Below are 27993 nucleotides of genomic sequence, written 5' to 3'. Positions count from 1 at the left end.
CCAAGGAAGAATTAATTGATCATCAGTAAGCTTTGAATACTTATTTACATAACTGATCAAGGCACTAGTCTTGACTTGAAATTTGTCCTTGTTATTCTTCCAGGTGCTTAATGCTCAAAAGTCAGTCTACTGCCCATCCTCACCCCCCATGAGCCTTGGTTCTGATGCAACCTATGGTCATGCAGGGATGCCCTTACACCCTCCCACGTTGTCATGAATGGCGGGCTGCTGACAGATTCCATCAGAGCAGCAGTCTCCGAAGCACCCAGCCTCAGGTAAGAGTCCAAGAGTAAAAGAAAGACCTGTGGAGAAAGAGTGGACATGGAATCTATGTCAGTCCTTGGGGTACCCATGTTTTCTAAGGCTTAGGGGTGTTCTCTGTATGCATGAAACCCTTTGGATAGCATGGGGTCTCTTTGAGGCCCATTCATTATCACTGATAAGGTCTTTTATTGGGGGCATGGTGCAAGGAAGGTGTTGGGCTGGGCAAGCCAAAAGGCCCACTGTGAGTTACAGATCTGGGGAGGCTCAAGAATAGCATGAACCTTCAAGGCATTGCCTAGGACGAATCAAGGCCTTCCCTTGCTTTGTGATATACCTCACATTCTGCAGGTATCTTTCTCATGCCATTGGCTTTTCCTCTCATGTCCCCAGTATTCCCTGTAGTTCCTGGCTCAGCCAAGATTAGAACTCCTGATTTCATACCTGTCTCTCCTCTCTCTCTTCTCCCTTCTTAACACAGTGATGGCAGTGTACATATCTATATGTGTATGCTGGTAGGAGGGTAGACAATGTGTGAAAGACAGTAATCTAGAGAGGGCATCTATCTTTCCTGATGATGAGGGAGGTCCAAGGAAAGTTGAAGGGAGATGCATAAGTATACTTTGGGTTGCTTTGAGATCCAGGGACCACAGGGATGTGAGCAAGCACTATGTCTCCTAGAGTCTCATAATTGGACTGCAGTGCTGTGTCACTGCTAGAGTACCAAGGGCAGCTAAATGTACAGGGAGAAGAAAGGAGGGAGAAAGTAGGATGAAGAATGTGGGTTCTGGAGAGCCTATATGTAGAGGATAATGAGGGAAGGTCCAGGTCCAGGAGACATGAAGGTCAGGTCCTTCTGAATTGTTTCCCATATCTAGCCAGAGAGAAATTTCTAGCTCTAGCATATTATCAAACCCAGGGTCATTTTATGAGTCTGCCAGTTACCTACCCCTTTCCTGGAGTGGGGCTTTCATGAGGTTGCAAAATTGAGATGCCTGGGCCCTTCTAAAAGGCTGATTTGCTCAATGTTCACCCATTCCAGGCTTCACCACCTAGGCAGAGGGGCCTGAGAACTTTATTTTGTGAGTGTGAATGGTATATCCCAATTACTCTTTTCTGCCATGGTTTTGTTTCTCTTCCCACACAGCCTTTGTCTCAAAGTTTCAAGGGATGTGTAGAAAGCCCTTTGGGGAGTTGGGTGTGAGAAGCAGACATCTTGGCCACAAAAGCCAGAAGTAGAAGGCAATTGATAAGGAAATAGAAAACAGTTACTTTTCATGATTTGCCTATTTTGTGCCTAGTTCTGTTAGGTGGGACTTGAGAGTATAAAGAGAACTGGGGGAGAGAGGAGAACAGGGTGCTGGAGAATAGTGTGGGAGCTGGGTGGGGGTTAGGAAACCAAGACGGCTGGAGGGAATTAAAAGCTAACATGGATAGAACCCAGATTATCGTGGGTGCTTCCTCCGGGACAGCCAGGACAACTTGGTTATGGCTAGGTCACATAGACTATTTCTAACTCTGGGGTATATTCACTCCAGAGGACTCTCTGAGACTGGCTTGAGCCCAGTTATGCCAGAACAAGTGAAGCTGCATGTAAGAGCTAGAGCCACTCCCCACTCTTGGCCTGTCATCCCCTAGCCACCACAGTTGGCTCCACCCAAAACCCCTAGAAAGGGTCAGACAGCTGTTCCAACTATTCCTGTAGGTGGGCCTCAGCATGGAAACAATGTGAAACTGTGTAAAGCACAGAAAACTCTGTGGGAGATAAATGAGGATGAGAACAGAACTCTTTTTGGTAAAAATGAAGTGTTTTCCCTAAGTGCTGAGGGGTGGAAACCCAGCTCAGGAATGTTAACCTTTTCCCAGGCAAGTCTGCTAGGATATGGAAAACAGCAGCCACTTCCAGGAGGGGTCTACTCCTTGGTCAGTGACTTATGGGAAAGGATTTCCCTGCGCTCCACCAAGGGTAACATGGGCTTTACAGGAACCTCTTTGACACTGGCACCCTGCATGGAGCTGCTAGATTCCGTTGCCCCTCCCTTTCCTGAACAGCTCCACAGGGAAGCCCAGAGACCATCCATGTTCCTCTGTCTTCAGAGTACAGTGAGAAATTTCAATGTTATGACTCTTCCTTCAATCCTCTCTCTCTCTCTCTCTCTCTCTCTCTCTCTCTCTCTCAAAGTCAGGGCAGAGCACTCCCATATTTTCACAGTGGGCTCCAATGAATCTTTTGGCCCCTGCATTCATTCAATGAGAATTAAATTAAAAGGCATTTGGCTGCCCCTGCTTCCTGTTGCTGCCATCCCATGGATCTGTCCACAGGTGTGCCTCATATATTCCTTACTGCCTCTGAGGAAGCTTGGTTAGTTACTGAGTTGAGGAGAAGGCTTGTCTCTCTCCCAAACTTATCCTCCTGCCAGGCCTTGGGGAAATTACTTACCAGAGGTTGTCACCAAAGAGGTCTGATCCTTTCTTCCACCTCAGAGGATGGGATGAACCTGGAGGTGGAGTGAGCCCTTTGTGTCTTCCATGGAAAGGGAAAATAAATCAACAGAAGCTACTCTCTGTATGCCCCTCCTAAGCACCATGGAATGCCCAGTCCCACTCCTGCCATCCTTGCCAGCCTGGGAGGGCCATCCTGGCCCCGGTGTGGCGGGCCCAGTTGGGAGCGAGCCGGAATTCTGCAGGAACAAAGCTGTGATTCAACAGCCAGGCCCTGACATAGCCGCCCCCTCCAGATTCCTGGGGGGTCAATAAACAAACAGGGTGACAGCCCCCGCCTCCTGGCCTGGCTCAGTTCTTCCTGCCTCCCTGAGTAGGCTTGCTCAGAGCTCATCAGGACTCTGCCTGCCTGTGGCTCACTAGACACTGGATCTGGTTTCCTGCTGAGGGATAATCATGGAGCTGCCTGATCTGGCCATGGACTCCCCAGGCAGCACAGGTAGGGTCAGCTCAGGAACCACAGGGTGGCTGAGTTCTGAGCGTGGTCCCCAGAGCTTGGAAGCTCCTTCACTTAGCTTTCATAGTGTGGTTGTGAGCTGTGATTTTAATGAGATGATTGATTTCCTAGATTGCCTGGAGAGTCTTGTGTGAGGACAAAGTATGGTTTAAAGGGAGGGGAGATTACAGGAGTCTCAGCCACTAGCAGAGCCAGTTTCTTTCCACAGGAAAGCAGCAAAATAGACAGGCAGGCCTGTGGGTCTCTAGCTGGGGCAGAGCAGCTCAAGTTGAGATTTCCTATTCTAATTCCCTTGCCCTTGCCCTATCCTGATCCCTGGCTGAGCAGGCTTGGGACTGTGCTATGGGTAGCTACTTTCTTAAAGGCTATATAGCATAACTACACTTCCCCCAAACCCCACAATAACCTAATAGGGTCCTACTAGTACATGGCAGAGCAAGTAATGGACTATGAGCCAAAGTTCCCAAGGCTAGAGCTTGGTAAGTTCCATGGCTTGTCCTCTTGGCTGCTGACTTTGGGTCAAAGTCCTTTGGAGATCAGGATTCAGATTGCTGCTTAAGTCCTCGCTTAGTTCATGCTCATCTTCATAACCAGTGCTCTTTAGGATGATTTCCAACCTTCCTGACTGGTGGGATGTACAGGTGGGAAAGTGAAGAGACCACATAAAGGCCTAGGTCCATTTGGGGAGTAGAATATATACTACTGACAGCTCTGGTTGTTCTGCTCCCTCTCTGAATCTTTTTTTTTTTTTTTTTTTTTTTTTTTTTTGTGGTGCTAGGGATTGAACCCAAGGCCTTGTGCATGCAAGGCAAGCACTCTACCAATTGAGCTATATCCCCAGTGCCCCCTCTCTGAATCTTTATGGGCCAGCCTCTCAGCTTTATTTTCTAAAAGATTAGTTAAACTGTGGGACCCTGAAATATGAGCCTATGGCTCAATTTGAATGCTATGGTTGTCAGCATTTGGGTAATTCCAACCAGCTTCTTACTTAATGCAAAAGTTCTTTCAGAATCCCATCTGGACAGTGGTCCTGGCAGAACTTACAATAAGAGTAGCAATAATAGTAGTCAGCATTTCTATGGACTGACCTGTAACAAGAGAAAGCCTTGCAGTGAATAGGGGTCACAGATTCTTTTTGTATCTCACCCTCTGAACACACCCATAGAAAATAGGATTTCTGAACCCTGGGACCAGCTCTTCTCTCTTGTTGTTTACTCTTGTTCCATCCTTGACTAGACATAGATGAAGGCATGGCACACTCCAGGGATCAAAGGATGTCTGTGTTTCTGTCCAGGTTAGAGCTGCTGTCACCTCCCCTGCACCTTCTCAGGATGGTGCCAGGGTTCCCTGCCTAAGTCCAAAGCTGTTGAACGGGTCTATTGGTGCTGTTGACCCCCTGGAACCATCAGCCATGAATCTGTGTTGGAATGAAATAAAAAAGAAGTCTCACAACCTCCGGTAAGGCCTGGCCCCTAGAAACAGGTACCCATAAAGAATTGGCTGTGACAGCATTGGGCTTCTTTAGCTGCTGTACTTTGTCGTTCTCCTCTCAAGCCTGTGTCCCCTCCTTTTCTCAGCTTTACTATCCACTTTTTTAATGCCCTCTATTCCTACCCATTAGTTTTTAGCCCAGATAAGAGAAACTCAGCAAGAGCCTAAAGATAATTTCTCCCCCTCTTTATCTGGCACTGGGGAAAGAACCCTGAGTTAGAATTTAGGACATTTAAATTTGAGCCTCAATTTTAAGTAGTTGTGTCACCTTGGATAAGTTGTTTGAGTTCTCAGAATGTTAGCTTCTACTTTTTTTGTTTTGTTTTAAGGGGAAAAATCAGTGAAGGAATAATACCTATCCTTACTACCTCAGTATTATCATGAGAATTCAAATAGAATGTGAAATGTTTTCTAAACTTAAACATGCTGATGCGTAAATGAAGAAAATGATTCCCCCTTCCTCCACTTCCTCTCATAGCTGTTCTCTATCCTGTGGGTCTCATGATTGTTTCCCATTTTTTAATGCCCTCTATTCCTACCCATTAGTTTTCAGCCCAGCTAAGGGAAACCCAGTAAGAGCCTGAAGACAATTTTTATGTGTTATTCTCTTCCCCCTACCTCTCTATGTGTGCCTGACATTTTTCCTCTCCACCCCATCATCAAAGCCCAAACTCCTGGCTTCTGGTGGGCTCTGGTGAGGTTGAGGCAATGTGGAGAAATTGAAAGAATGCCAGCCCTGAAGTCAGATAACCTGGGTTCAAATCATAGCACTACCAGTGACTCTTAACTGTGTGACTTTGGGCAAACTACTTAACCTCCCTGGGCAATAGTGATGCCTATCCCATAAGGTTGTTGTGAGAATTAGTTGAATCAATGATTTAGGTAAAGGGCTTAGCCCAGGTTAGGGAAGCAATGCATGAAGATAATTGTTATTGCCAGCTAAGGGAAATGGGCTCAGTGGCTGCACTCAACCATGACTAGCCTCTAACTTCCTACCACTGGGACTTAAGCTCATGTTTCATTTGCTGGATAAGGGGAGGTAGAGATGATCATATGGTACACATTTATTGTTCCATATCTTAGACCTTAAGCCAATACTCCTTGTCATCCTTTGGGTCCCTCAGGCTGATTATATTTGTATGCATCCTTGCACATATGTGTGGCCCTGATCAATCATCTACCTTGCCTTTTCCATTTCCCACATCCTCTTGTGCTTAGAAGGCAGGCTCAGAACAGCCTCTATGGATGAACAGTTTTATGTGATTTAGATGTTTTCCAGGGGGAGAAGGGAACAGCTGTCATCCCTAATGCCCCTGCTCAGTTTTCTTTCCTTCCCAGCCTGATGATGAGCATTCAACTGAAGTAACTGACATTCAAAAAAATGACATTTAAGCTATTTGAATTTGGGTTATCTGACCACCTGTGGTGTGACCCATTGGTTTTGGTATTGTGATCCATTTGGAGGGGCCTCAGGAGCTTCTGTGGATGGGTAAGAAGGAGGGATTTGGGCGTCCTTTCACTCCAGTAGAGCAGCTACTCTTAAATATGTTTTATATATTAAAGTTCCACATAAGTGTTTGTTTGAGAAAAATATGTTTTGTTACTTAAAAAGAAGTTTGAACAACACTGGTCTTACCCATTGTGTGCAGTGCTCGCCTAGAGGCCTTCACAGACCACAGTGGAAAGCTTCAACTCCCTCTACAAGAAATTATTGACTGGCTCAGCCAAAAGGATGAGGAGTTATCAGCTCAACTGCCCCTACAAGGGGATGTGGCCCTGGTGCAACAGGAGAAGGAGACACATGCGGTAGGTTAGAATCCTGGAGGCCATATTGTATAGCCTCTCATCATGGGAGGAGTCCCTTCCATAATACACTGATAGACAGGCACCCAGCTCTGCTTAGACACCCAAATCAACAGGAAGCTGTATGCAGACCTACTAGTCTGTGCATAGTATTTCACAGACTGTTTTTCTGTCCTATTTAGAATCCTGCCTTGATTTTTAACAGGGACATGGAGAAATGAACATAATATGATATCAGGTGAAAATGCATAGGATACAAAACCACATTCAGATGAATCTCAATTGTGTGAAAATGTATATAGATATGTATGCATATATATAGATATGTATATATATCTTGACATTGGAAGGAACTATATAAAATGTTATCAATGGTTAACTCTAGGAGATGAAATTGGAATTCATTTTAATTTTATTGATTATAATTTTCTAAAATTTTAAATATTTTTGTGACATATATTGCCTCTATAATCAGAAAATAACAATATCTCTTAAAATGAAACAGAATGGAATATAATACAACAGGAAAATAAGCTATAACTGCATGGTATAACATAGATGAAATTTACAAACAGTATCTTGAGTGAAAAGCAACCAAATATAAAAATAAAACATATTGTATTATTCCACTTATATTTGAAAGTAAGCAAAAAACTAATTGGTGATTAATCAGGATCATGGTTACCTTTTAGGGGAAAGGATGAGATACTGACTGGTAGGGGCCACCAGGGTGTCCTTTGGGATGCTGGTGGAGTTCTATTTCCTGATCTCAGTACTAGTTGCACAGATGGAATCACACTATGAAAATTTATCAATCTATGCACTTCTGATATATGTACTCTGTGTTTCACAAAAATTACAAAAATGAATATAATTTCTGCCCATTCTGTTTTTATTCCTGTTAGTCTCTCTCTTAAAAGGGACTTTCTCAGTCTTCCAGTAAAACAAGATCCCCACATTTCTTTTTATCCTGTGACACAGCCAGACTCATCTCATACTAAATAGACCTTCATGAGTTAGAATTATTCTTCTGCCTATAGGCAGGACCATACCTCTTTTGATCTAGTAACTCAAAGACATTTGGTAATGCCAAATCAAGTTGTACTGATAAGAAGAAAGATTATTAATTGTAGAATGTAATTTAAAGTGATTGAAAGACTTTCCTTTCCTGTTGACTACATTGCTAAACTTCACAGGCCTTTATGGAAGAAGTCAAATCTCGGGGCCCCTATATTTACTCTGTGCTGGAGTCAGCTCAGGCCTTCCTGTCCCAGCACCCATTTGAAGAATTAGAGGAGTCTCATTCTGAGAGCAAAGGTGAGTGGTCTTCTGTTCTATCCCCTTCTTTTTGAACTATTACCACTAAACAAACACCTTCCAGCTTTCCCCAAACTCATTTTCTCATATAAGGGAGGCTAGTTTTCTCCCATGAGTTCAAAGTTGGAAAGAAGCAGGATTCATATTGTAAGAAAAAGCTGAAAGAGAACAGGACCTGGAACAGGGATCACCAGCATATGGCCCAAAGCTGTATATGGCTCTCTGGAATATCACATGAAGACTTTAATGAGACATGAAAATATTTTAAAACATTCAAATCAATCAAACTAACTGTGAGTAAAAGTAGCAGTAGGTCCTTTCAAAAAATACTGTTTTCTAGCAACTCTGGAGGCTGAGGCAGGAGCGTTGCAAATTCAAGGCTACCGTTGCCAACTTAGCAAGACCTTATCTCAAAATTAAAAAGTAAAAAGGGCTGGGGTATACCTCAGTGGTGGTAAAGTGCCAGTGGGTTCAATCCCCAGCATAAAAACAATTCAACAAACATACTACTTTATTCCAACATTAGAGGGACATGTAGCAATACTCTAATCAACCAGCAACTAAAAACCTTTTTAAAATCTTAAAAATTAGGCAACGACCTTTGAGAGAAAAAATTGAGTGTAGCTCTTTGAACAACCTTGATGACTTCCAGCCCCTCCCTTGATAGAGAGGGATACTCTCAGTGGTTTACAAGGAAGCAGGGTAGGATCCATATTGACTAGGTCTAATCGCCAAGGGATGATAGCCCAGCAAGCCCTCTTCTCCAAAAAGAATCCTCAACCCTCTGAGATAGGCTGTAAATATCTTGGAGAGGAGCCCTCACTAATTGAGCCATTTGTCAGTTCCATTCCCTTTCTGTTTATTTCTAGCTTCACAGTAAGAGGGCTAGTACTTAATTTGTTGCCCAATGGGTCACAGATAAGACATGAGCAAAAGAAAGCAAGACAATTTGAATTCGCCTGGGATTTTAGGGCTCTGAATCTTCTTCCATGGGGAAGTCTAAAGGAGGAAGAAGAGATCTACAAACTATGAGCCTATGAAGAAAACCTGGGCACTTTATACCAACATTATCCATGCTGGAATTTTATAAAATGCCTTCCTCCTTTAGATATAAGTGGATAGCAGTCACTAATGCAAAACCATCCCAGGGTCATATGGATATGACTGAAATATTTTACTACTTACCTTGCCCATTTTAAAAATATTTTTTTAGTTGTAGATGGACACAATATCTTTATTTATTTTTATGTGGTGCTAAATATCAAACCCAGTGCCTTACACATGCAAGGCAAGCGCTAAACCACTGAGTTACAACCCAAGCCCCACCTTGCCCATTTTTTAAAATATGAAGAAAACTTGATGATATAGTAAGCAGGAGAAACCAAAGTGGTAGTAGATACATGAACCAACATGGGGTAAAATTGTATAGAACTAAAGTGGGAACTCTGAACAAAATTGGTAGATTATGTCAATGTCAAAATTCTGGTTGTAATATTGTACTATAGGTATATAAGATGTTACCATTTGGGCAAAGGGGGCATGAGATCTTTGTACTATTTCTTACAACTACCTGAGAATGTATAATAATCTCAAAATAAAGTTTAATTTCAAAAGAAACTTGAATGTGCAAAAGGAACTCAACCATGTAAAATATGCATTTGTGTGAGTATGAATATATATGCAAACATGTACACAAGCATGCACCTGTACACACACATTATACAAAAGGATGTCTGTCTTTTCTTGGGCTGCTCTGGCCTGTTTAGCCTGATCTGGCTTCCTGTCTACACTTGCAGATACCTCCCCCAGACAACGGATCCAGAATCTTAGCCGCTTTGTATGGAAGCAGGCGACAGTAGCCAGTGAACTATGGGAGAAACTGACAGCCCGCTGTGTGGACCAGCACCGTCATATTGAGCGCACTCTAGAGCAGCTGTTGGAGATCCAAGGGGCAATGGAGGAATTAAGCACTACTCTGACACAAGCTGAGGGAGTCCGAGGCACTTGGGAACCTATTGGGGATCTCTTCATTGATTCACTTCCAGAGCACATCCAGGCTATTAAGGTATGCAGGACCTCTCCCCTGATTATAGTCACATCTGAGACCTGATGCTTTTCTGATTCCCGATAATATTCCTCCTGCTGAGACTCCATCATTGTCTTGGAACACAAATGAACCTCTTCTGGTTTATGTGCTAGATTTGGGACTGGCTTGGCTGTAGTTCCCTCTATATTTCTACAGTTTTTCTCTGATTTTCTATGATGAATAGAAGATGAGTATGAGAACAGTGGCCACACACACTTATTCTTGTTGCCCTAATAGGAAAGCACCTAAGTTGTGTTTTTGAAAGAAAACCTGGTAAAGAGGAAAGAGTTGAGGTCAATGACTAATGAGTTCTCTTTCCCACTCTCTGCTGTGTTACTTTGGTCCTGGTTCTCCAGCTATTCAAAGAAGAATTTTCCCCCATGAAAGATGGAGTGAAGTTGGTGAATGATCTGGCACACCAACTTGCCATTTCTGATGTGCACTTGTCAATGGACAATTCCCGGGCCCTGGAACAGATCAACATCCGGTGGAAACAGCTACAGGTAGAAAAACAGCCTGGAATGAGCTGTGCAGAAGCACCTCAGTGTAATTAGGCTTGGGGAAAACTTCTTCAGGCACAAAGGAAATGAAAGTGTATTGAAATGAAACCTACATGGAAAAAGAGTACTAGAAAATGTGTGATCTGGGAATAAGCTTCTTGCCTCTGAGCTACAGGGAATGATTGAACTGAAGAAATGAGAGGGACCTGTTTAGATTTGAGCACTCAGGGTAGACAGGGACAAGAATGACTGTGACCTGGAGTTAGGGTGGCTCTTCTCTGCTTTGGAGAATGTGGGAAGGCTAGGAGTTGGGTGATGATTGGAGGGGCTGGAACCAGAGAAAAGCCAGCCTATAAAGGAGTTCATGAAGATTTTTGTTGGGCCAGGCACAGTGGCACATGCCTGTAATCCCAGTGGCTCTGGAGGCTGAGGCAGGAGGATCATGAGTTCAAAGCCAGCCTCAGTAAAATTGAAGTGCTAAGCAACTCAGTGAGACCCTGTCTCTAAATAAAAGATAAAATAGGGCTAAGGATGTGGCACAGTGGTTGAGTGCCCCTGAGTTCAATCCCCGGTACCAAAAAAAAAAAAAAAAAAAGGATATCTGATGGAACCTGGGGATCCAAAACTAAATAACTAGAATAGATCTATTGCTTTTCTACCTGTTCTTTCCATAGGTGTCAGTTGGTGAGAGGCTTAAGCAGCTCCAGGATGCCCATCGGGACTTTGGACCTGGGTCACAGCACTTCCTCTCTTGTATGTGAGCCAAACTGAACTTCACTTAGCAGAACCTCAACCACCTTCCAAGAGAACCTACATTTTTCTCTGGGGGCCTCGTGAAACCTAGGATAACTTGGCATCCATGAAGCAATAGGGATAAAGCAGAGTGATAGTTAAAAGAACAGGTTCTCCAACCAGAAAGACCTGGGTCAGAGTCACTGTTCCTCAATTTAGTAGCTGTATAAGTTTGAAAAATCTTTCTGAACCTCAAATTTCCTATCTATAAAAAGAGGAAAACATTATCTAGCTCATCAGGCTATGGGAATTAAATGATTTTATTTGTTAAATAATGTTATTGTGGACCAAATACTTTTTAGATACTGGAGGACAGTTTACATTCTAGTGAAGAAAGGCATATTACAAACCAATATGTAAAATATGTATAAGGTCAATTTATAACAAGTGCTATGGAAAAAAAAATAAAGCTAGGAAGGCATGGTTAGGGAGTACTTAAGGGAAAAGATATTACAGAAGCCTCACTGAGAGGGTAACAATTGAACAGATGCCTAAAGGAACCAAAAGAATGAACCATGGGGTAGCTGAGGAAAGATACTAGGCAGCAATTTGAGATTCTTAAAGCAGAGGTGTACAGAGGAACAGAAAGGAGGTCCATGTGCAATAGAGCAAAAGGAGGAAGAGTAGGGAGGCCAGAGCACAGCGGGTCTTGTAGGTGAAAATAAGAACTTAGGATTATTCCAAATAGAATGGAGGTATACTGGCAGGGTTTGAGATGAGTGATGATGTGATCGGACTTATGTTTGAATATAGTGTTAAGAGTAGATTGTTGGGAGGCAAGAATGGGATCAAGGAAAACTGTGAGGAAGCACATTGCAGTAATCTAGCCCAGACCAGGTGGGTAGCAGTGGATATACAGAAAGGAAAATTAGATCTGTATACAAAGTATGAGCACATCTAACCTGGCACATAGTAGGAGAACCATAATCATTAACCATGGTCAGGTTTGTTACTGTTATAATCAGTGACATGCATCTACACCCACAGAGGATTCTTGTACTCAGGGAAACTGTCGTGAATAGGTCAGTCAGACTTGCTGAGTCTCTCCTGGGAGATCTGGTGGATAAAGACACAGGGATGATAGAGGCATGAGTTTCCAGAGTTCCTCATAAGAGGTGGGTAGGGTAGGGGAAAGAAGGAGAGAAATGGGCAGTACTGTTTCCCTCTATCCCACAGGATAAGAAACTTGGCCTTCTTGTGGAAGGGCTTTAAATCCCATGAGGAAAGTAGGATCCACTTCATATGCACAGGATCAATCCAGCTGCCTGCAGCTAAATGGGTAGAAATGGCAGTCTGTTCAGGGAGAAGAATGTCAGGGTAGGCAACATCATGTATTCCTGTTTGTATCCTAGCCACATTTCTGATGTATTAGGGCACAGGGACAACTTTTTCCCCTTTCCCAATATCAGGGAGAGCAATGTATTCTTTAGAAATGTTTGCCCACCCTCATGGGTTATTAAGAACTGGCAGTGAAATTGAGACATCTCCTTTGGGGCTTGACTGCCTTTTTGGGGAGGATAGAGCAGGGGAATGGCCAGGAGACTGGGAGGCCTGAAGACCATTAGCGGACAGTGGCCAGCTTTCTTTCTCTTTTCCTTTACCAGCCTCTGTCCAGGTTCCCTGGGAAAGAGCAATTTCACCCAATAAAGTTCCCTACTACATCAAGTGAGTGATCGTCAGAATCAGAACTGGTCGGTCAACTGCCCACCCACTTCCTTGGTTGTCCTACCTATCCCCGTCATTCCTTGTCTGTGGGGATTCCTCCATCTACTCCAGTGTTTCCTCTTACTCATCTCAAGAGCTCAAGATTCTACCTGGGTAAAGGTGAACCCTTGTGCTTTGGGACCTTCAGGGTTCTATTGTAGCTTTTTACATCCAACCTATCACTGAGTGTATCGCTGTGTGTGTTGTATGTGTGTGTGTGTGGGGGGGTGGATGATGGCACTATTGATGCTTTTGTTTGTAGCCACCAGGCTCAGACCACATGCTGGGACCATCCCAAGATGACTGAGTTATACCAAACATTAGGTAAGAATGTGGGGTACTTGTATAGGGTGGGGATCTATACAGCTCCCTTTGTCCTGCAATGTACATCAATGGATGAATGGATGGAGAAAATATATCTACACACAATGGAATACTGTTGAGCCTTAGAAAGAAATCCTGCCATTTGTGAAATAAGCTAGGCACAGAAAGACAAATATCACATGACTTCACTTATGTAAGGAATCTAAACTCATAGAATGAGAGAGTAGAATGATAGGTTTCAGGGCCTGGTGGAGGAAGAAATGAGATATTGGTCAAAGGCTGCAAAGTTTTAATTATATAAGATGAATAAGTCCTAGAGCTCTACAGCATAGTACCTATAATTAATAATACTGTTTTCATACTTTAAATTTTTGCTAAGAGGGTAGATATTATGTTCTTATCCCATACATACTACTACTACTACTATGACAACAACAATGACCACTAATAATAATAATAATTAGTAAGGGGGCAGGAGGAAACTTTTGGAGGTGATAGATGGATTTGTGACATAGATGGTGGTGATGATTTCACAGTTTATACTTATCTCCAAACTCATGATGTTTCATATTCATTAAATACATATGTTTTTTATATCAATCATACTTGAATAAAGTGTTTTTAAAAAAAATAGAAGGGAACCTCAGTCAATAAGCAGGTGGAACAGAAGTGAGTGCTTTGTTCTTTCTCCAAAAGCATTCCTTTCTTTCCCCTCTGCACCTTCCTCAACTGGAGGCTATACATTTCTGACCAACTATTCTATCATTACATTAGGGAATTATGACCATAGATGTGAGGTCTAATCTGCTTTGAAAGACACTGACCAAGCTGCAATGAGTGTGACATTTGTGTGCCGTATCTTTGACTAGGAAGAGAGACTCATCATTATGTTGCAAATCTTATCCATGTTGATGAGGTGAATACAGTTCATTCATTTTCACTGTTCTAGTGTGTTACATTGTATATAGTAATTTCTTTATCCATTCTACTGTTGATGAACATGTGGGTTTCTAGTTTGGAGCTAAGAAGAACAATGCTGTTAAGGATTTCTTATACATGTCTTCTCGTACTTGTGTGCAAGCATTTCTCTAAGGCATGATTTTCAGTCTATGGATTATAACACCATTTTGGTGTGTTGTAACAAGCATTTAAAACTGAAATAGACTAAGAAATGTCAATATGTAACAAATCCTTAGTAAGTGTTGTATTTGATAGTAATTTTGTTTTTACATTATTAAAAAGCAGATTAGACCTCACATCTATGGGCATAGTTCCCTAATGTAATGATAGAATAGTTGGTCAGAAATGTACAGCCTCCAGTTGAGGAAGGTGCAGAAGGGAAAGAAAGGAATGCTTTTGGAGAAAGAACAAAGCACTCACTTCTGTTCCACCTGCTTATTGACTGAGGTTCCCTTCTATTCTTTTTAAAAAATACTTTATTGAAGTATGATTGATATACAAAAAACATATATATTTAATGAATATGTTAGGTATTGTTTTCTGACATGTTTAAGTCATTTAAACATTCACAAAAGAGTGTTTGCATATTAGGTCATGATGTAAAATGAATTTCTTACTGTGAATCTTGGTCAAAAATGTTTATAAATTACTGCTGTGTGATATATACCTGGTTATGTGGTAGGATACATGAGCATTCCATTTTTCTAGGCAATGCCTGAGTTGTTTTTCAAGGTGATTATATAAATTCACACTTACACTAGCAGTTTTCATTCATACATATTTTCGTTGACACTTGCTGTTGTCAGACTTCTATTTTTTCCCCAACCTGGTGGGAATAACATGGTATCTTGTTGGGGTTTTAATTTGCATTCTCCTGATCTGAGTGAGTCTCTTTCCATTCTTTGCAGCTGATCTGAACAACATTAAGTTCTCAGCTTATCGCACTGCCATGAAGCTCCGCAGAGTCCAGAAGGCCCTGCGCCGTATGTCTCCTGTCACATTTCCCTAAGGCTTTGACCTTCATTGTCCTGTTCCTCATCTGTCTGCTGTTTCCTACTTTCATCCTATCTTGGCCAGGATTGTTGTTTATTGGTTTGGTGGGAACTCTCCAAAGGCTTGCATATTTTGTCTGTAGACACATGCTCTTTCTAGGGTTCTTCTACTCATTCCAACCCCTAGACTTGTTTCCAAATTAACCCTATAGCTATCCAATTCTTTGTCCCTTTCCCCCTGCCCAACAAGGATAATCAAGCAATTAGTTCCTGTCCAGAAGTATCCAGATCATGGTTTGCTATCTTGGGGTTATTGGATATAGCAATAACTGTTCTTTCAAGTTTCCTGGCCTAGGCATATCTGGGTAGGCTCATTCAGCCTTGGAAGTCATTAAAATGTACTCCTGATATGTGTCATATTTACCCAGCCATACCCAAGCCTTCACCAATATTATCTAGGTTTTCAGAACAAGGTTCAAGTATAGACCTACTTAAAGTTGAAAACTATGTAAAGACAGAGAAACTTAAAACAAAATATGATCTCTTAGGAGATCATAGGAGATGAATTTATTCATGCCTCATCATCTTCTTGAAACTGGTGTCAAAGAAAATATGAGTATATAAATATGTTTGATTAATTTAGGGGATCTTTTGCTGCTCCCCCTTCTTGGGATAAGGGTCTTTAGTAAAGGAGAAGCTTATATTATCCTTGTACATGATATAAGCACACAGTCTGGAGATTGAGTCAAATGTGGGGATGTCGGTGACTTTATCTCCTAGTTCAATACTTGGTGTCCTACTTTTGGCTATATATTTTCCCTTTCTCCTCTCTCTTCCAGTGGATCTGGTAACTCTAACTACAGCCCTGGAGATCTTCAATGAGCATGATCTGCAGGCCAGTGATCATGTGATGGATGTGGTAGAGGTCATTCACTGCCTGACTGCCTTATATGAACGGCTAGAGGAGGAAAGAGGCATCCTGGTCAATGTGCCACTATGTGTAGACATGAGCCTCAACTGGCTCCTTAATGTTTTTGATAGGTAAGCAATTTCAGTCCTGCCAACTTCCAGGATAAATTCAGTGGGACATCTTCAGTGGATATGGTGGGAAGGGGTTGCTCCCGTGGTGGACTTGGACCCAGCTCAGTTTGGGGCATGTTTGGTCAGAGCTCTGCTGGAGTCAACTCAGTGAGGACAGTGACTGCCCAGATGTTAACACTTCACATATATTCATGTTCTTAGTCTCTTCTTTTAAACCTAGTGGTCGCAGTGGAAAGATGCGGGCATTGTCCTTTAAGACTGGCATTGCATGCCTGTGTGGCACAGAAGTGAAAGAAAAGCTTCAGTGTGAGTACAACTCCAAAGTCTGGAGTGGTCTTGGGTGGAGGGAGAGGTGTTTCAGGGAGGAGTAAAGGTCTAAGATAAACAGAAGGTAAGTCTTGTGACTCAGCAGAAGGCTGCTTGACCCACTTTGTGATGGTTCTTGGTCCAGGATTGCCAAGAATGCATGGCACCCAAAGGCCAAATTAACCCTAAGGCTTGTTATTATTCCCAGTGTCATTCTGAGGGGCTTAGTTTCTTCTGATCTGATGTAAGTACTTAGTTAGAATCCATGTTGATATCATGGGGTTTCTAGGGCCCTGACTTTTAGTTCTAGTCTGAAGCTGAAGGTGTGTCACACATTCTCCTGGAGATTTCTCATGTCATTACATAGACAGGTTGCAATAATCAACATTCTCTAGGAGATGAACAGTACGTAGTTTTGTAGTTTTTAAACTTTATGGTTTATGGTATCTTTGTTTTCCCCTCCATCCTCAAACTTGTAATTCAGCATTTTGAACTTTTCTGCAGCACAGCGGCAGCTGTTAAATCCTAATGTATATAGAGCTCTCTGCTAAATGGGGTGAATGCTAGGTCAAATTAAATATGGTCCTTGCTTCAAGGGGTTTACAGTCTGGAGAAGGAGATAGACGTACATAGAAAGCATGTACTTTCCAAAGGGAAGGGGACTTTTCCAAGTATGTTTATGGCTCTATTATTTATTTTATTCAACATTCCTTTGAGATGAGATGATATACAGTGATTATTTGTCCTCAATTTTCAAGTAATGAAACTGCAGCATAGAGAGGTTTATGACTTTTCCAAGATTCTGAAGCTAGTGAGCAATGGATCCAGAACTCAAACCCAGGCCTTTTGCCTTCTGCTTTTGTGTATTTTCTAGACCTTTGGCGAGGTATGAAGCAGACAGACAATAACCTCTGGAAGAGGTTTGCTAAGATTGGCCTGAGATGGAGGAGGTTCTAGAAGTGCCAATTCAGTCCATATTCAAATATAAGTACTCTAGTATATTGCACAGCACGTAGAGGTCATTTTTAGATGATCGGATGTTTTGAATTAGCACCTCTTTTTGATTTATCCATGCCATTGCTTCCTTCTATTTGTGTGGACTATTGAGATATTACTGCAGTATTAAACTACATGAATAGGATAGGGTATGGAAGCCCAACTGTGATGCATGTGTAAATGCCCCTGAGCCTGAGCTCTCATACTGCTTCTTAAGGAATCTGTTTTCTCAGTGGCATCATTGTGTCTGGCACTACTCTTACACACAGCTTGCTTTTTGTCCTTCTTTGTCTCTTTCTATTTCTCCCTCTCTTCCTGATGCTTTCCATGTGTGTCTGTCTTGCTTTTGCTCCCTGAACTCAGAGAATGCTCTTTTTAGAACTTCTAGGCTTCTAGAAGCTAAGGGATAAATCTCTATGTATTCTGGTTTCAAAAATCATTAGCTTCATCAATATATTCTCTCCCTGTCTTCCTTTTCTGATTTTTCTCCTTATATCATTCTCTGGCCATTCCTGCATTGGGGTTGGCCATTCTTCATGGTGGGCCCAGCAGACCTCTTCAGCCAAGTGGCCAATTCAGGCAGCCAGTGTGACCAGCGCCACCTCGGTGTCCTGCTTCATGAGGCCATTCAGGTGCCCCGTCAGCTGGGTGAAGTGGCAGCATTTGGGGGCAGCAATGTGGAGCCCAGTGTCCGTAGTTGCTTCCGTTTTGTGAGTATGGAACTGTGAAGGGCAGGATGGAGGGAAGCAACATGGAAGAAAGGGTTGGAGGAACTGAAGGAGGACCAAAAACTAGCTTTTAACATGAAATATTCAGATGTAAGAGAGTTTGTTGGGATGGGACAACAGAACAGAGGATATTCTAGGTCTAGGGTTGCAGTACTGTTGGGGAATGTGCCAGCTCCATTAAGACAGGGTAACAGGTGGAAACCTCTGAAGAATAGGCCAACCCAGACCCTGCTGGTTCCCCTGTTTCTTGGAGGGCTGCCACTCTTAAGGACAAGATATGTTGGGCCTCAATCATATCCATTGGACTTGTTATTTCCCCAGAGCACAGGGAAGCCAGTCATTGAAGCTTCCCAGTTCCTGGAATGGGTCAACTTGGAGCCCCAGTCCATGGTGTGGCTGGCTGTCTTGCATCGGGTCACCATTGCTGAGCAAGTAAAGCATCAGACCAAGTGCTCTATCTGTAGACAGTGCCCCATCAAAGGGTTCAGGTAGGAGAAACAATACCTGCTGGGATGATAATCATCATAAATATGTCATGGGAAATATAAATCAGATATTACAAGATAACACATTATATAATTATTGTATAGTTATAGCTAAACTATTGTGTATGATTATATATTGTTGTAATTCTTTCTATTGCAAAATGTTTAACTTTTTAAAAATTGAAAATTATGAAATATTTTAGTTTTGGTTTATTTTTGACAAATGAAGTACTAAAAACCTACAAAATGTATAGCAAATACTATAAGAATTCCTATGTACCAAATGGTGTGCCAACAAACATTTTACAATCAACTCCCCAGAAAGTAAAAAAAAAAAAAAAAAAAAGGAAACCTGATTTGTAATATTTGCTAAATTCTGTGGTATAAATATCCCTACTCTGGCCTATGTCAGGTTACTTACAGGAGGTTCCTGAGCAGAATCAGGAAGAGATGCACAGCATTTATAGTATTTCCACCAAGCAGATGCAAGATGAATATCCCCAATCCAAAAATCTGAAATGCTCCCAAATCTATTTTAGAACATTGTGGATTTCTAGAGTAGGGATGCTTAACCAGAAAAGCATGTGTGAATATTTCAAAATCAGAAGAATTGAAATCTGAAACACTTCTAGTCTCATGCATTTCAGATAAAAAAATACTTAACCAGTACAATAGTTGTAAATAATCACAAGAGCATAGATCATAATAAACTTATTAAGAAGTGATGAGATTTGAATATTACCTTTGTTTTCAGTATCATTTATTTAATTGTGAGCATTTATAATTTCATTATAAGGTAATGGCTTAGAAAACACTTGAAATTGAACAGCCAGTTCTTGCGAGCTAATAAGGAACCGTCGCTAGCACACTACAGTATATACCCACAATCAAACTTAAGGAATAAAACATTATTATAATTCATCTTAAGTCTCCCTGATTACATTCTCCTCTCATTCTTCCACAAAGGTAACCACTGTCTTGAATTTGGCCTTCTTCATAAAATATTCAACTTTTTAACTCATACTACTGTTCCTAAAAATACCCTGATATTTTTCGTTTGTACCAGGGATTGAACTCAGGGGTTCTTAAGCAGTGAACCACATCCACAGCCCTTATTTATTTTTTGAGACCGGGTTTCACTAAGTTGCTTAGTGCCTTGCTAAGTTGCTGAGGTTGGCTTTGCAATCCTCCTACCTCAGCCTTCCAAGCCACTGGGAATATAGATGTGTGCTACCACACCTGACAAATACCCTACTTTTTATAAGATGAGCAAATGAGAAATAGAAGTGGAATGTGACTTGCCCAAGTTCACACAGCTAGTTGATGGTAGATCTAGGACTAGATATTGATTCAGCTGAGTTCCTTTAAGTCTCAGCGTTTCATTCTTCTATGCTAATAAGTCTGGGTGTTTTAGCCAGGCTTTAGAAGTAGATCTAAAAGGCTATTCTATATTATGTAATAATAGAGTTATTATTATAAATAAACTTTGGAAATATCTTATAGCCAGCTTAACCAAGGCTAGGATAGTAAGCTGCCTTTATATTACATGTGTAACTACTCCAAGGTAAGTGGTGGTACCTGGGATCCTGGATGCTTTTGGACTACTCTTGTTTAGAAAGCTATTTGCTCCAATGAGATCTTTACCACTATTCCCCTCCCCACCTACTTTTTAAAAAATAAGGTGGTGAGACAATGTTCTTTCTCATACTTCATGGGAATATGGGCTTATGATATCATGAAGAGTTATAATCTCTAAAATAAGGCTCCCCATCTGTTGAGGATTCAGCCACTGCTATGTCTATGAGGTTGAGCATGTTATGACTCCATGTCCCATCCCCTTCTAACACATGTGTATATTTAGATGTCAGGGGAATGGGTGAAGTCACTGTGGCACACTGGATTATCTTTCGTACAATGTCTCCTTTCCCCAAGGTACCGGAGTCTGAAACAATTTAATGTGGATATCTGCCAGACCTGCTTCTTGACTGGCAGGGCCAGCAAAGGCAACAAGCTGCATTACCCCATCATGGAATATTATACACCGGTATGGAGGCTCTGGGCTAGGTGGGAGGGGTAGGCAGCTCTCAGGTTCTAGGCTTTGATCCATTTTTCCCAAAGTTGACTCTGTTCTGCTATCCTATTGGGAGCATTCCCCAAAATGTCCCAGTAATTCACCAGTTTAGGGGATTCAGACCTCTATTTTTCCATTGGAGCTTTTCCCTCACTAGAGCCACAGTTGGCCCATGACACTCTCAGCCATTTAAAGAACACCCATTATTTTACTGCAGAGAAAAGGCTCAGGAAAGAAATAGAGTGAAAAAGACAGTTGCAGATGACTCATGTTATCCTGCCCACTTGAGTTTTTCCTGGCTAGCTTCCTTCATTGCTTCTACAGTAGACCACAATGTCTTTCCTTGCTACTTTGTCATTGATTCTATCTCTTCTAGTCAACACCAGAGTTTGTGCTCAAATTAATTACTCAGTTCCTCGGGAAGGAAAATTATATGTTCTTTACCTTATCCCATAAATTCCACTTGATCTTCACTGGCAACTGTGCCCTTCACAGTCATCTGAGCCCAGATTGGTCAGCATTTCTGAACTGCAGCCATAACTGCTCCTGTGATTTGTTCAAGACCCATAGCTCCCTGTGTAACTTCCTGAGACGACTCTGCTCCCCCACATATTCCAGAGCCCCAAGTATATCCCAAATTCCCTTCTCACTGCTCCTTCACCCATCCCATCTCCCCATATTTCAACCTATTTCCCTATAATCCATATTTCCAAACTGTCATCTCTTCTTCAAATTCTGTTGCACAGAAACATGTGTAACCAGGTGGGAGCAGGGACCATTCCCTTTACTTTTTATTTATTATCATTTTGAAGAAAACATTATAAAAAGTCAAATACAGAAAACTAGCTGGAGAGGATAAGCTGATAATCCTCTTGATCATTCTCTACATTTTCAGAATTTATTTGAAAAGATATTTTTAAATTAACAAAATATGCTCATTGTAAAAATATTTGAATTATACAGATAGAAGCATTTAAAATATAAAATGAAAGTATACCTGTATTTACCTGGCCTCCATTCCTCCAATATAAATTCTCAGAGACAACCAGTATTCATAGTTTGGCGAGTATCTTTCTAGAACTTTAGCTAGGAGCAGGGTGTGGAAGGTATCAACAGGAGTGGAATTCCAATCACTTTTGCTCTAGGGGATTAGCCACAATTTCCCAGAATATCTGGAAGCCACTAAAATGAGTCTCTCTGTCCTGTCTCCCACCAGACAACATCCAGCGAGAACATGAGAGATTTTGCCACAACCTTAAAGAACAAATTCCGCTCAAAACATTATTTCAGCAAACACCCTCAGCGAGGTTATCTGCCTGTACAATCAGTGCTGGAGGCAGATTGCAGTGAGACGTGAGTACCAGTGGTGGAGCAGGGACTGTGGGCAGTCTCACTGACCTTGTGTTTGTGCTGTGAAGGAGCTAGTCTCAGGTGGGCTAGAAGAACATTCCAGGGAGAATTCCACCAGTGACAGGGCAGTTCTGCTTGGGCTGACCTAGACTCAGGCCTGAGATATAGGCTAGAATCCAGATTCTGTATCCTGTTCCAATCAGCTCTTGCCCATCTCCACAATGTAAGGGGTAGAATGGGGGAAGGCATTGAGGAAACAGGTGATGTAGCTGTCTAATCTTTGGTCCTCTGAATCTTTGTTGCTTTTTTTCAGGCCGGCTTCTTCCCCAATGTTGCCACACGCTGACACACACTCTCGAATTGAGCATTTTGCTAGCAGGTACAAGGTTTTGGTGGGGGGATTGTAGGAAGTCTAATGGGGAAGGGTTTTCAGTTGGGACAATGAGAATTGAATCAGGGCCAGGGGATGTACACAGTGGGATGTGCAGCAACCAGCAAGTCCCAACACTTAGGGGTGGTTGGAACAGCTCCCAGTGCCAATGATCCTATTATGGGATTAGAGTTCTTGAGATGAAAGCAGGCCCCCACATCCTGTTTTCTCTACTGTCTCTGTTCTTTCTTCCCAGACTTGCTGAAATGGAAAGTCAAAATTGCTCCTTCTTTAATGACAGCCTATCCCCAGATGACAGCATGTGAGTTTCCACAGCTGCTTGTTTTCCAGAAATAGCTCTCCTTGGGATCCTTCTGACACTATCCAGGAGGGTATAGCCTCAAGAGTGTGATGGTTAGGGTACTTGACTCCCTAAAAATGGAAGGCTGCTTCCTGGCACAGTGTTTAGAAAGAGAAGCAGTCTTCCTTCCATCCACTGAATGAGCCATCTGCCCAAATCCCTTCCTGTTGTGAAATTCTGTTCTTCTATGCCCAACTTTGGGAAAGAAGAATATATGCCCTCATCTAAAGCTGCAGAAAGGAGCTATTCTCTTGTTCTCAAGATACCAAAGCCCCACCTAGTGTTACTCTAATCCTGGGAGACATCAGGGATTTGACTAAAGGATAGCCAAAGGCATTCACTTGTGCTATAGTCCAGGGAAGAGGTCCTACATCTCTGGGGAAGTTCCTGTTCTGCTCTGATAGCCTAGGAGGAGTCAGCTACATAGACCAATCTGGTCCTGACTGAGACTTAAATCCCTCTGGGAGGTGAGGAAGGCAAGTGGGGTACAGGGAAAACAGCACAGAAAAGGAAATGATTCGCTCATTATATCTTAGGGATCTTTAAGGAGAACCCAGAAGACCCATAAGCCTGAAAATATTCATTCCCAGTACCCCTGACCATATCTGCTGCCACCTTTGAAAACTTCTATCCCTCCAAAGCTTGAATATTTAGCCTTTCCCTCTCTATGTGACTTAACAGTGAATATTCCAGCATGTATCACCAGGGACCTGAACGGAGTGCTTAGAACTCTTACCCTGAGTTGTTTCTCTATTTAAAGCTGGCCACCTGTTTTCCTTTCCTAATACCCAATGCAGAGATGAGGACCAGTACCTGCTGAGGCATTCCAGCCCCATCACAGACCGGGAGCTAGCCTTCGGACAGCAGGCTCCATGCAGCATGGCTACAGAAAGCAAGGGGGAGCTAGAGAAGATCCTAGCCCATTTAGAAGATGAGAACCGGTGTGTGTGTGGTCACGGCACAATTTTGTGTGGGTTTCAGAAGCAGACAGCTTGGGTTTAAGACCTGGCACTTCCACATTTTAGTTGTGTGATCATGAAGAAGTTACTTATATTCTGTGGTGCTCCATTTCCTTGTCTAGAAAGTGACCTCCTAGGGTCATTTATGAAGACCAAATGAGATCATGCATATAATGGGTTAGCCCAGTGCCTAGTTTACTGTATCTGTTCAATAAACACTAGCACTTACAGTAATTATTTGAATTCTTTTAATTTAACCCCAAGTTTTCCATGTACCAACTAGATGCATATATAGAAAATACAGAAAATATAGATAAGACTATGCCATGTCCCTGCTCTCAAAGAACTTTCCATGCCAGAAGTAGAAAGAATTATTTATCACCTAGTGAAAATATTTCAGAAGATGATGACACTATGGATCACTTGAAGGCTTGAAGAGAGAAAGTAAAGATTATAGGGATGGCATTAATCTCCATAAAGTAGGGATGGTAGCAGGAGTTTTGGAAGGTCCAAGGCACTTTGAAAGAAGTAGAATCTGTAATAACTCTTAGAGTAGCATTTGTCAAACATTAATGTGCACATGAGTCACTTGGGGAGCCTGGTAAACTGTGAATTCTGATTCACAGGTTTGGGTAGGGCCTGAATTTCTGTATTTCTAACCACCTTCCAAAGGGATACCCATACCACTGGTCTACAGACCACACTTGGAGTGGCAAGTCTTCGGAACCCTGCTCCTCAGAGTGTAGAATGCAGACAAGAGCCAATCTGCAAAGTGTTTGTCACCAGTCCAGAAAATACAAATACATAAAGAGTAAGCTTTTAGAAACTTTTCTAGCAATTGGACATTGCCATGACATACAGACACATCATTAGTGGACCCATCTCATTGAGGCTAGTTTGAGTGTTGCTGAACTTGTATGGCGGATTTCAAGTGGTGTGAACCATGGACTAGTCATGTGTGTTAGGATCACATATCATTCCACAATGGAGTAGGAAAAAACCCTTGTTTCTCACTAGAAAGTTTGAGAAATACTGCATTAGAATATCAGAGGGCAGGCCTTGGGAAATACTAGGCAGATAATGATTCTGATCTGTTGCAAAATAAATAAATAAATAAATAAAGAGTAATGTCCCCCAAAGTAAGCTGTATCTTTGGAATCTGTTTTCTTGATACCTAGCATGGCCATTCAAAGTGGGCCACACAGGAGGGCTAAGGAGAAAAGAGGCAATATGGGCGAGCTCTTGTTTATATCTTTTCCTGGAATATAAAAACAGAGAAGGTGAGTCAGTGGCCCTAATGCCTCTTTTATTTGTAGACCACATTTCTGTCTGTTTTTAAGGTCAGAATTAATCCCTAAATCAGTACATCAAAGCCCTGAGATATTTCTTATGTTAAATGTCAGCTCCCTCTGCTCTAAAGTCTCAGAATGTCAGAGTAAATGGCATACATGCTGGAGAGGAAGTAGTTCGAGCAAGAATATGACTGGGAAAGTGGGATGGGAGAGCATGGGGATTGCTTTCACTGGTATATGAAGGGACATCTTGGATCTGGTCAGTACTCTCTTAGAGCCATAGATCTTGGCTTTATCTTTGGCAGGATTCTCCAAGGAGAGCTGAGGCGCTTGAAGTGGCAGCATGAGGAGGCGACTGAGGCACCCAACCTAGCTGAGGGCTCCACTGAGGTAGCACAGGACCACTGCAATGAGGAGCTTCTGGCTGAAGCCAGGATTCTCAGGCAGCACAAGAGCCGCCTGGAGACGCGCATGCAGATCCTTGAAGACCACAACAAGCAACTAGAGTCCCAGCTGCAACGCTTGAGGGAACTGCTCCTGCAGGTGAGACTACAGACAGAAAAAGAATGAAGGTAATACCTGAGCATAGGGGGAAGGTTTGGGGAGTTGGAGGTGCATCAAAGAGGAGGAAGAAACAGCTTTTTGGCTGTGGCTATCAGGTAACTTCCTGAAGAGAATTCTTGGGCTGGCAGTGGAGAAGATGAGGGAAGGAAGGGAATGGTATGGGTACATCCTTAGTCCATTCACTTTCACCCCTCTTCCATACCACCTTTGTGTGTAATTCTCAAGGGGTAGAGGGAAGACTTTTGAGGACTCACTTCTTCACAATCCATTGTAATCTGGTACTGAAACAATGAACTTCTGCCTGGTACAACGGCACACACTGATAGTCCCAGCAACCAGGGTAGGAGAATCACAAGTTCAAGGCCAGCCTTAGAAACTAAGCAAGACCCTGTTTCAATTTTTTTTTAAAAAAGGGCTGTGGATATTGTCAGTGGTAGAGCACCCCTGGGTTCAATCCCCAGTAATGGAAAACCTTCGAAGTCATCCCAAAAGTTGATTTTACATGTATGGTATTTGCTAGAAAGAAGCAGGTTTGGATGGATATGTTTGGCAAAAGAGGAATTTTACAATAAAGGAGTCTCTTGCTAATTTTTGCTCCTTTCATTTCTGGGAGTATGCCTCTGGAGTCAGACAGCCCTAAGTTTGAGTATGACTCTGCCAGTTTGTGACTATGGGATATAAGGAAAGTTACTTAACCTCATTAAACCCAAGTTCCATCATAGAGAGAATAATAACACCAACATCATAGAATTGTGGTCAACATAAAATGAGATAATGTATTTACAGTATTTAGCATGATGCCAGGAATGTGGTACACTTTTCACAAATGTTACTTATTATTGTCATTATATCTACCAGGGAATAGTACTCCCTGACCTTTTCCCAGATCCTTCAAGAGATAGTCTCTAAATGAATTCCTGGAGGTTTATAACATATGCTGTTATGTCATAAACCAAAGATCAGGTGTACAACTCTCCATGTCCAGAAAAAATGGGTTCTAAATAGCTTGATTATAGACAATATGACAGCAAGATAGCTTTAGATACATTGCCATCCTTATAAGAATTGGTAGCCTTTGATACATGTTGCTGAAGGAACAAGTTAATTGGTAATTGAATATATTAAGAAGTTTCCTAAAAGGGGAAGCCATTGTTTCTGTGCACTGGCAAAAGCTTCTAAAATTCAAAGGGACAGGGATGATAATGCATTTCTAAGGTCTTTTATAAGCTCAGGAGTCTGTCAAAGTAAGGTTAGGAAAGCAAAACTCAAGTTATGCTTTACTTCTTACTAGCCACCCACTGAATCAGAAGGCAATGGCTCTGCAGATTTGTCTCTAGCTTCATCTCCACAGCAGTCAGAAAGCAGTCACCCCCCAGAGAAGGGACAGACAACTCCAGATACTGAGGCTGCAGGTGAGTTCCCTAACCCCTCTCAGCCCCTTCCTCCATGGCTTTGTTCTGCCCCAGATTTCCTGCCCGAGGTTCTGCTAAGGATAAAACTGGTTTTTCCTCATGCCTTCAATCTTAGAGTGAGGGATAATTCACTCATATGTTTCTTCTATTGAGTGCATCCTGCATAATAGTCATAGTAACAGGAAGATGTAAATGTTCTGGGTCTGCCCACTACCTAGCTGCATCCTACTTTGGCTTCTTGACCTCATATAAGAGAGTTTAATATTATCTTCACAAATCTCTCTTTTCCAACTCAGATGATGTGGGGTCAAAGAGCCAAGATGTCAGCCTGTGTTTGGAGGACATCATGGAGAAGCTCCGCCATGCCTTCCCCAGTGTGCGAAGCTCTGATGTGACTGCCAGCACCCTGCTGGCCTCTTGATGGAGCCAGATCCCCATTCTATAGTCCATAATTCTTCCTGATTCTGGTCAATATCTTCCCTCAGCCTTCATCCAACCTTTCCAGTCCCCACTGGCCCCACATTCCTCAAGCAGAGTTATTTGGGCTCTGGGCAGCAGCAAGGCTGGTGGTATGTGAGGTATGTGTGGTGGGGGAGGGGGTCAGGTAAAGAGGAGGCCTGATTCCTCTAACTCTAGAAATATGCCCTTTAATTCTGAAGTGCAAGACCAGTCCCTTATGCTACCCTTTTGTTGCAGCACGGGCAAATGGCACTTGGCCATTCAGATGAGAAAGAGAAGCTGCTTTGCAGAGCCAAGTAGTGCCCATTGGCCCCTTTGTCTTCTCCATGGAATTATAGATAGGGAGAAGCCTAATGATCCCAGGGTACCAGCATTAGGAATCCACAGGGATTAACCCTACTCTCTGGCCC

At 42.3% G+C, this 27993-nt stretch overlaps 1 protein-coding gene across 2 annotated transcripts; it reads left to right on the top strand.

Annotated features, from left to right (window-relative positions):
• The first annotated feature begins 164 nt into the window (after positions 1 to 164).
• Drp2 (dystrophin related protein 2) lies at positions 165 to 27612 on the top strand. Of its 2 annotated transcripts, none has more exons than XM_077106776.1 (22): positions 165 to 281; positions 4515 to 4678; positions 6361 to 6517; positions 7711 to 7831; positions 9628 to 9896; positions 10274 to 10420; positions 11092 to 11170; positions 12814 to 12874; positions 13176 to 13237; positions 15106 to 15180; positions 16029 to 16187; positions 16432 to 16536; positions 18085 to 18242; positions 18582 to 18748; positions 20678 to 20789; positions 22033 to 22169; positions 22480 to 22545; positions 22793 to 22858; positions 23695 to 23838; positions 25454 to 25691; positions 27004 to 27124; positions 27421 to 27612. In XM_077106776.1, exons 1-22 carry the CDS (start codon positions 165 to 167, stop codon positions 27543 to 27545), a joined length of 2850 nt encoding a protein of 949 aa, XP_076962891.1. In that variant the 3' UTR covers positions 27546 to 27612. The 2 variants fall into 2 exon arrangements, with proteins under 2 accessions (XP_076962891.1, XP_076962890.1); XM_077106775.1 differs by having other exon boundaries at positions 16029 to 16230; positions 16451 to 16536.
• The last annotated feature ends 381 nt before the right edge of the window (positions 27613 to 27993 follow it).

The sequence above is a fragment of the Callospermophilus lateralis genome, chromosome X, assembly GCF_048772815.1.
Source record: "Callospermophilus lateralis isolate mCalLat2 chromosome X, mCalLat2.hap1, whole genome shotgun sequence".
Lineage (NCBI taxonomy): Eukaryota > Metazoa > Chordata > Mammalia > Rodentia > Sciuridae > Callospermophilus > Callospermophilus lateralis.
Note: the sequence above shows the minus strand (reverse complement) of the source record. Positions and strands in the feature narration are given on the sequence as shown.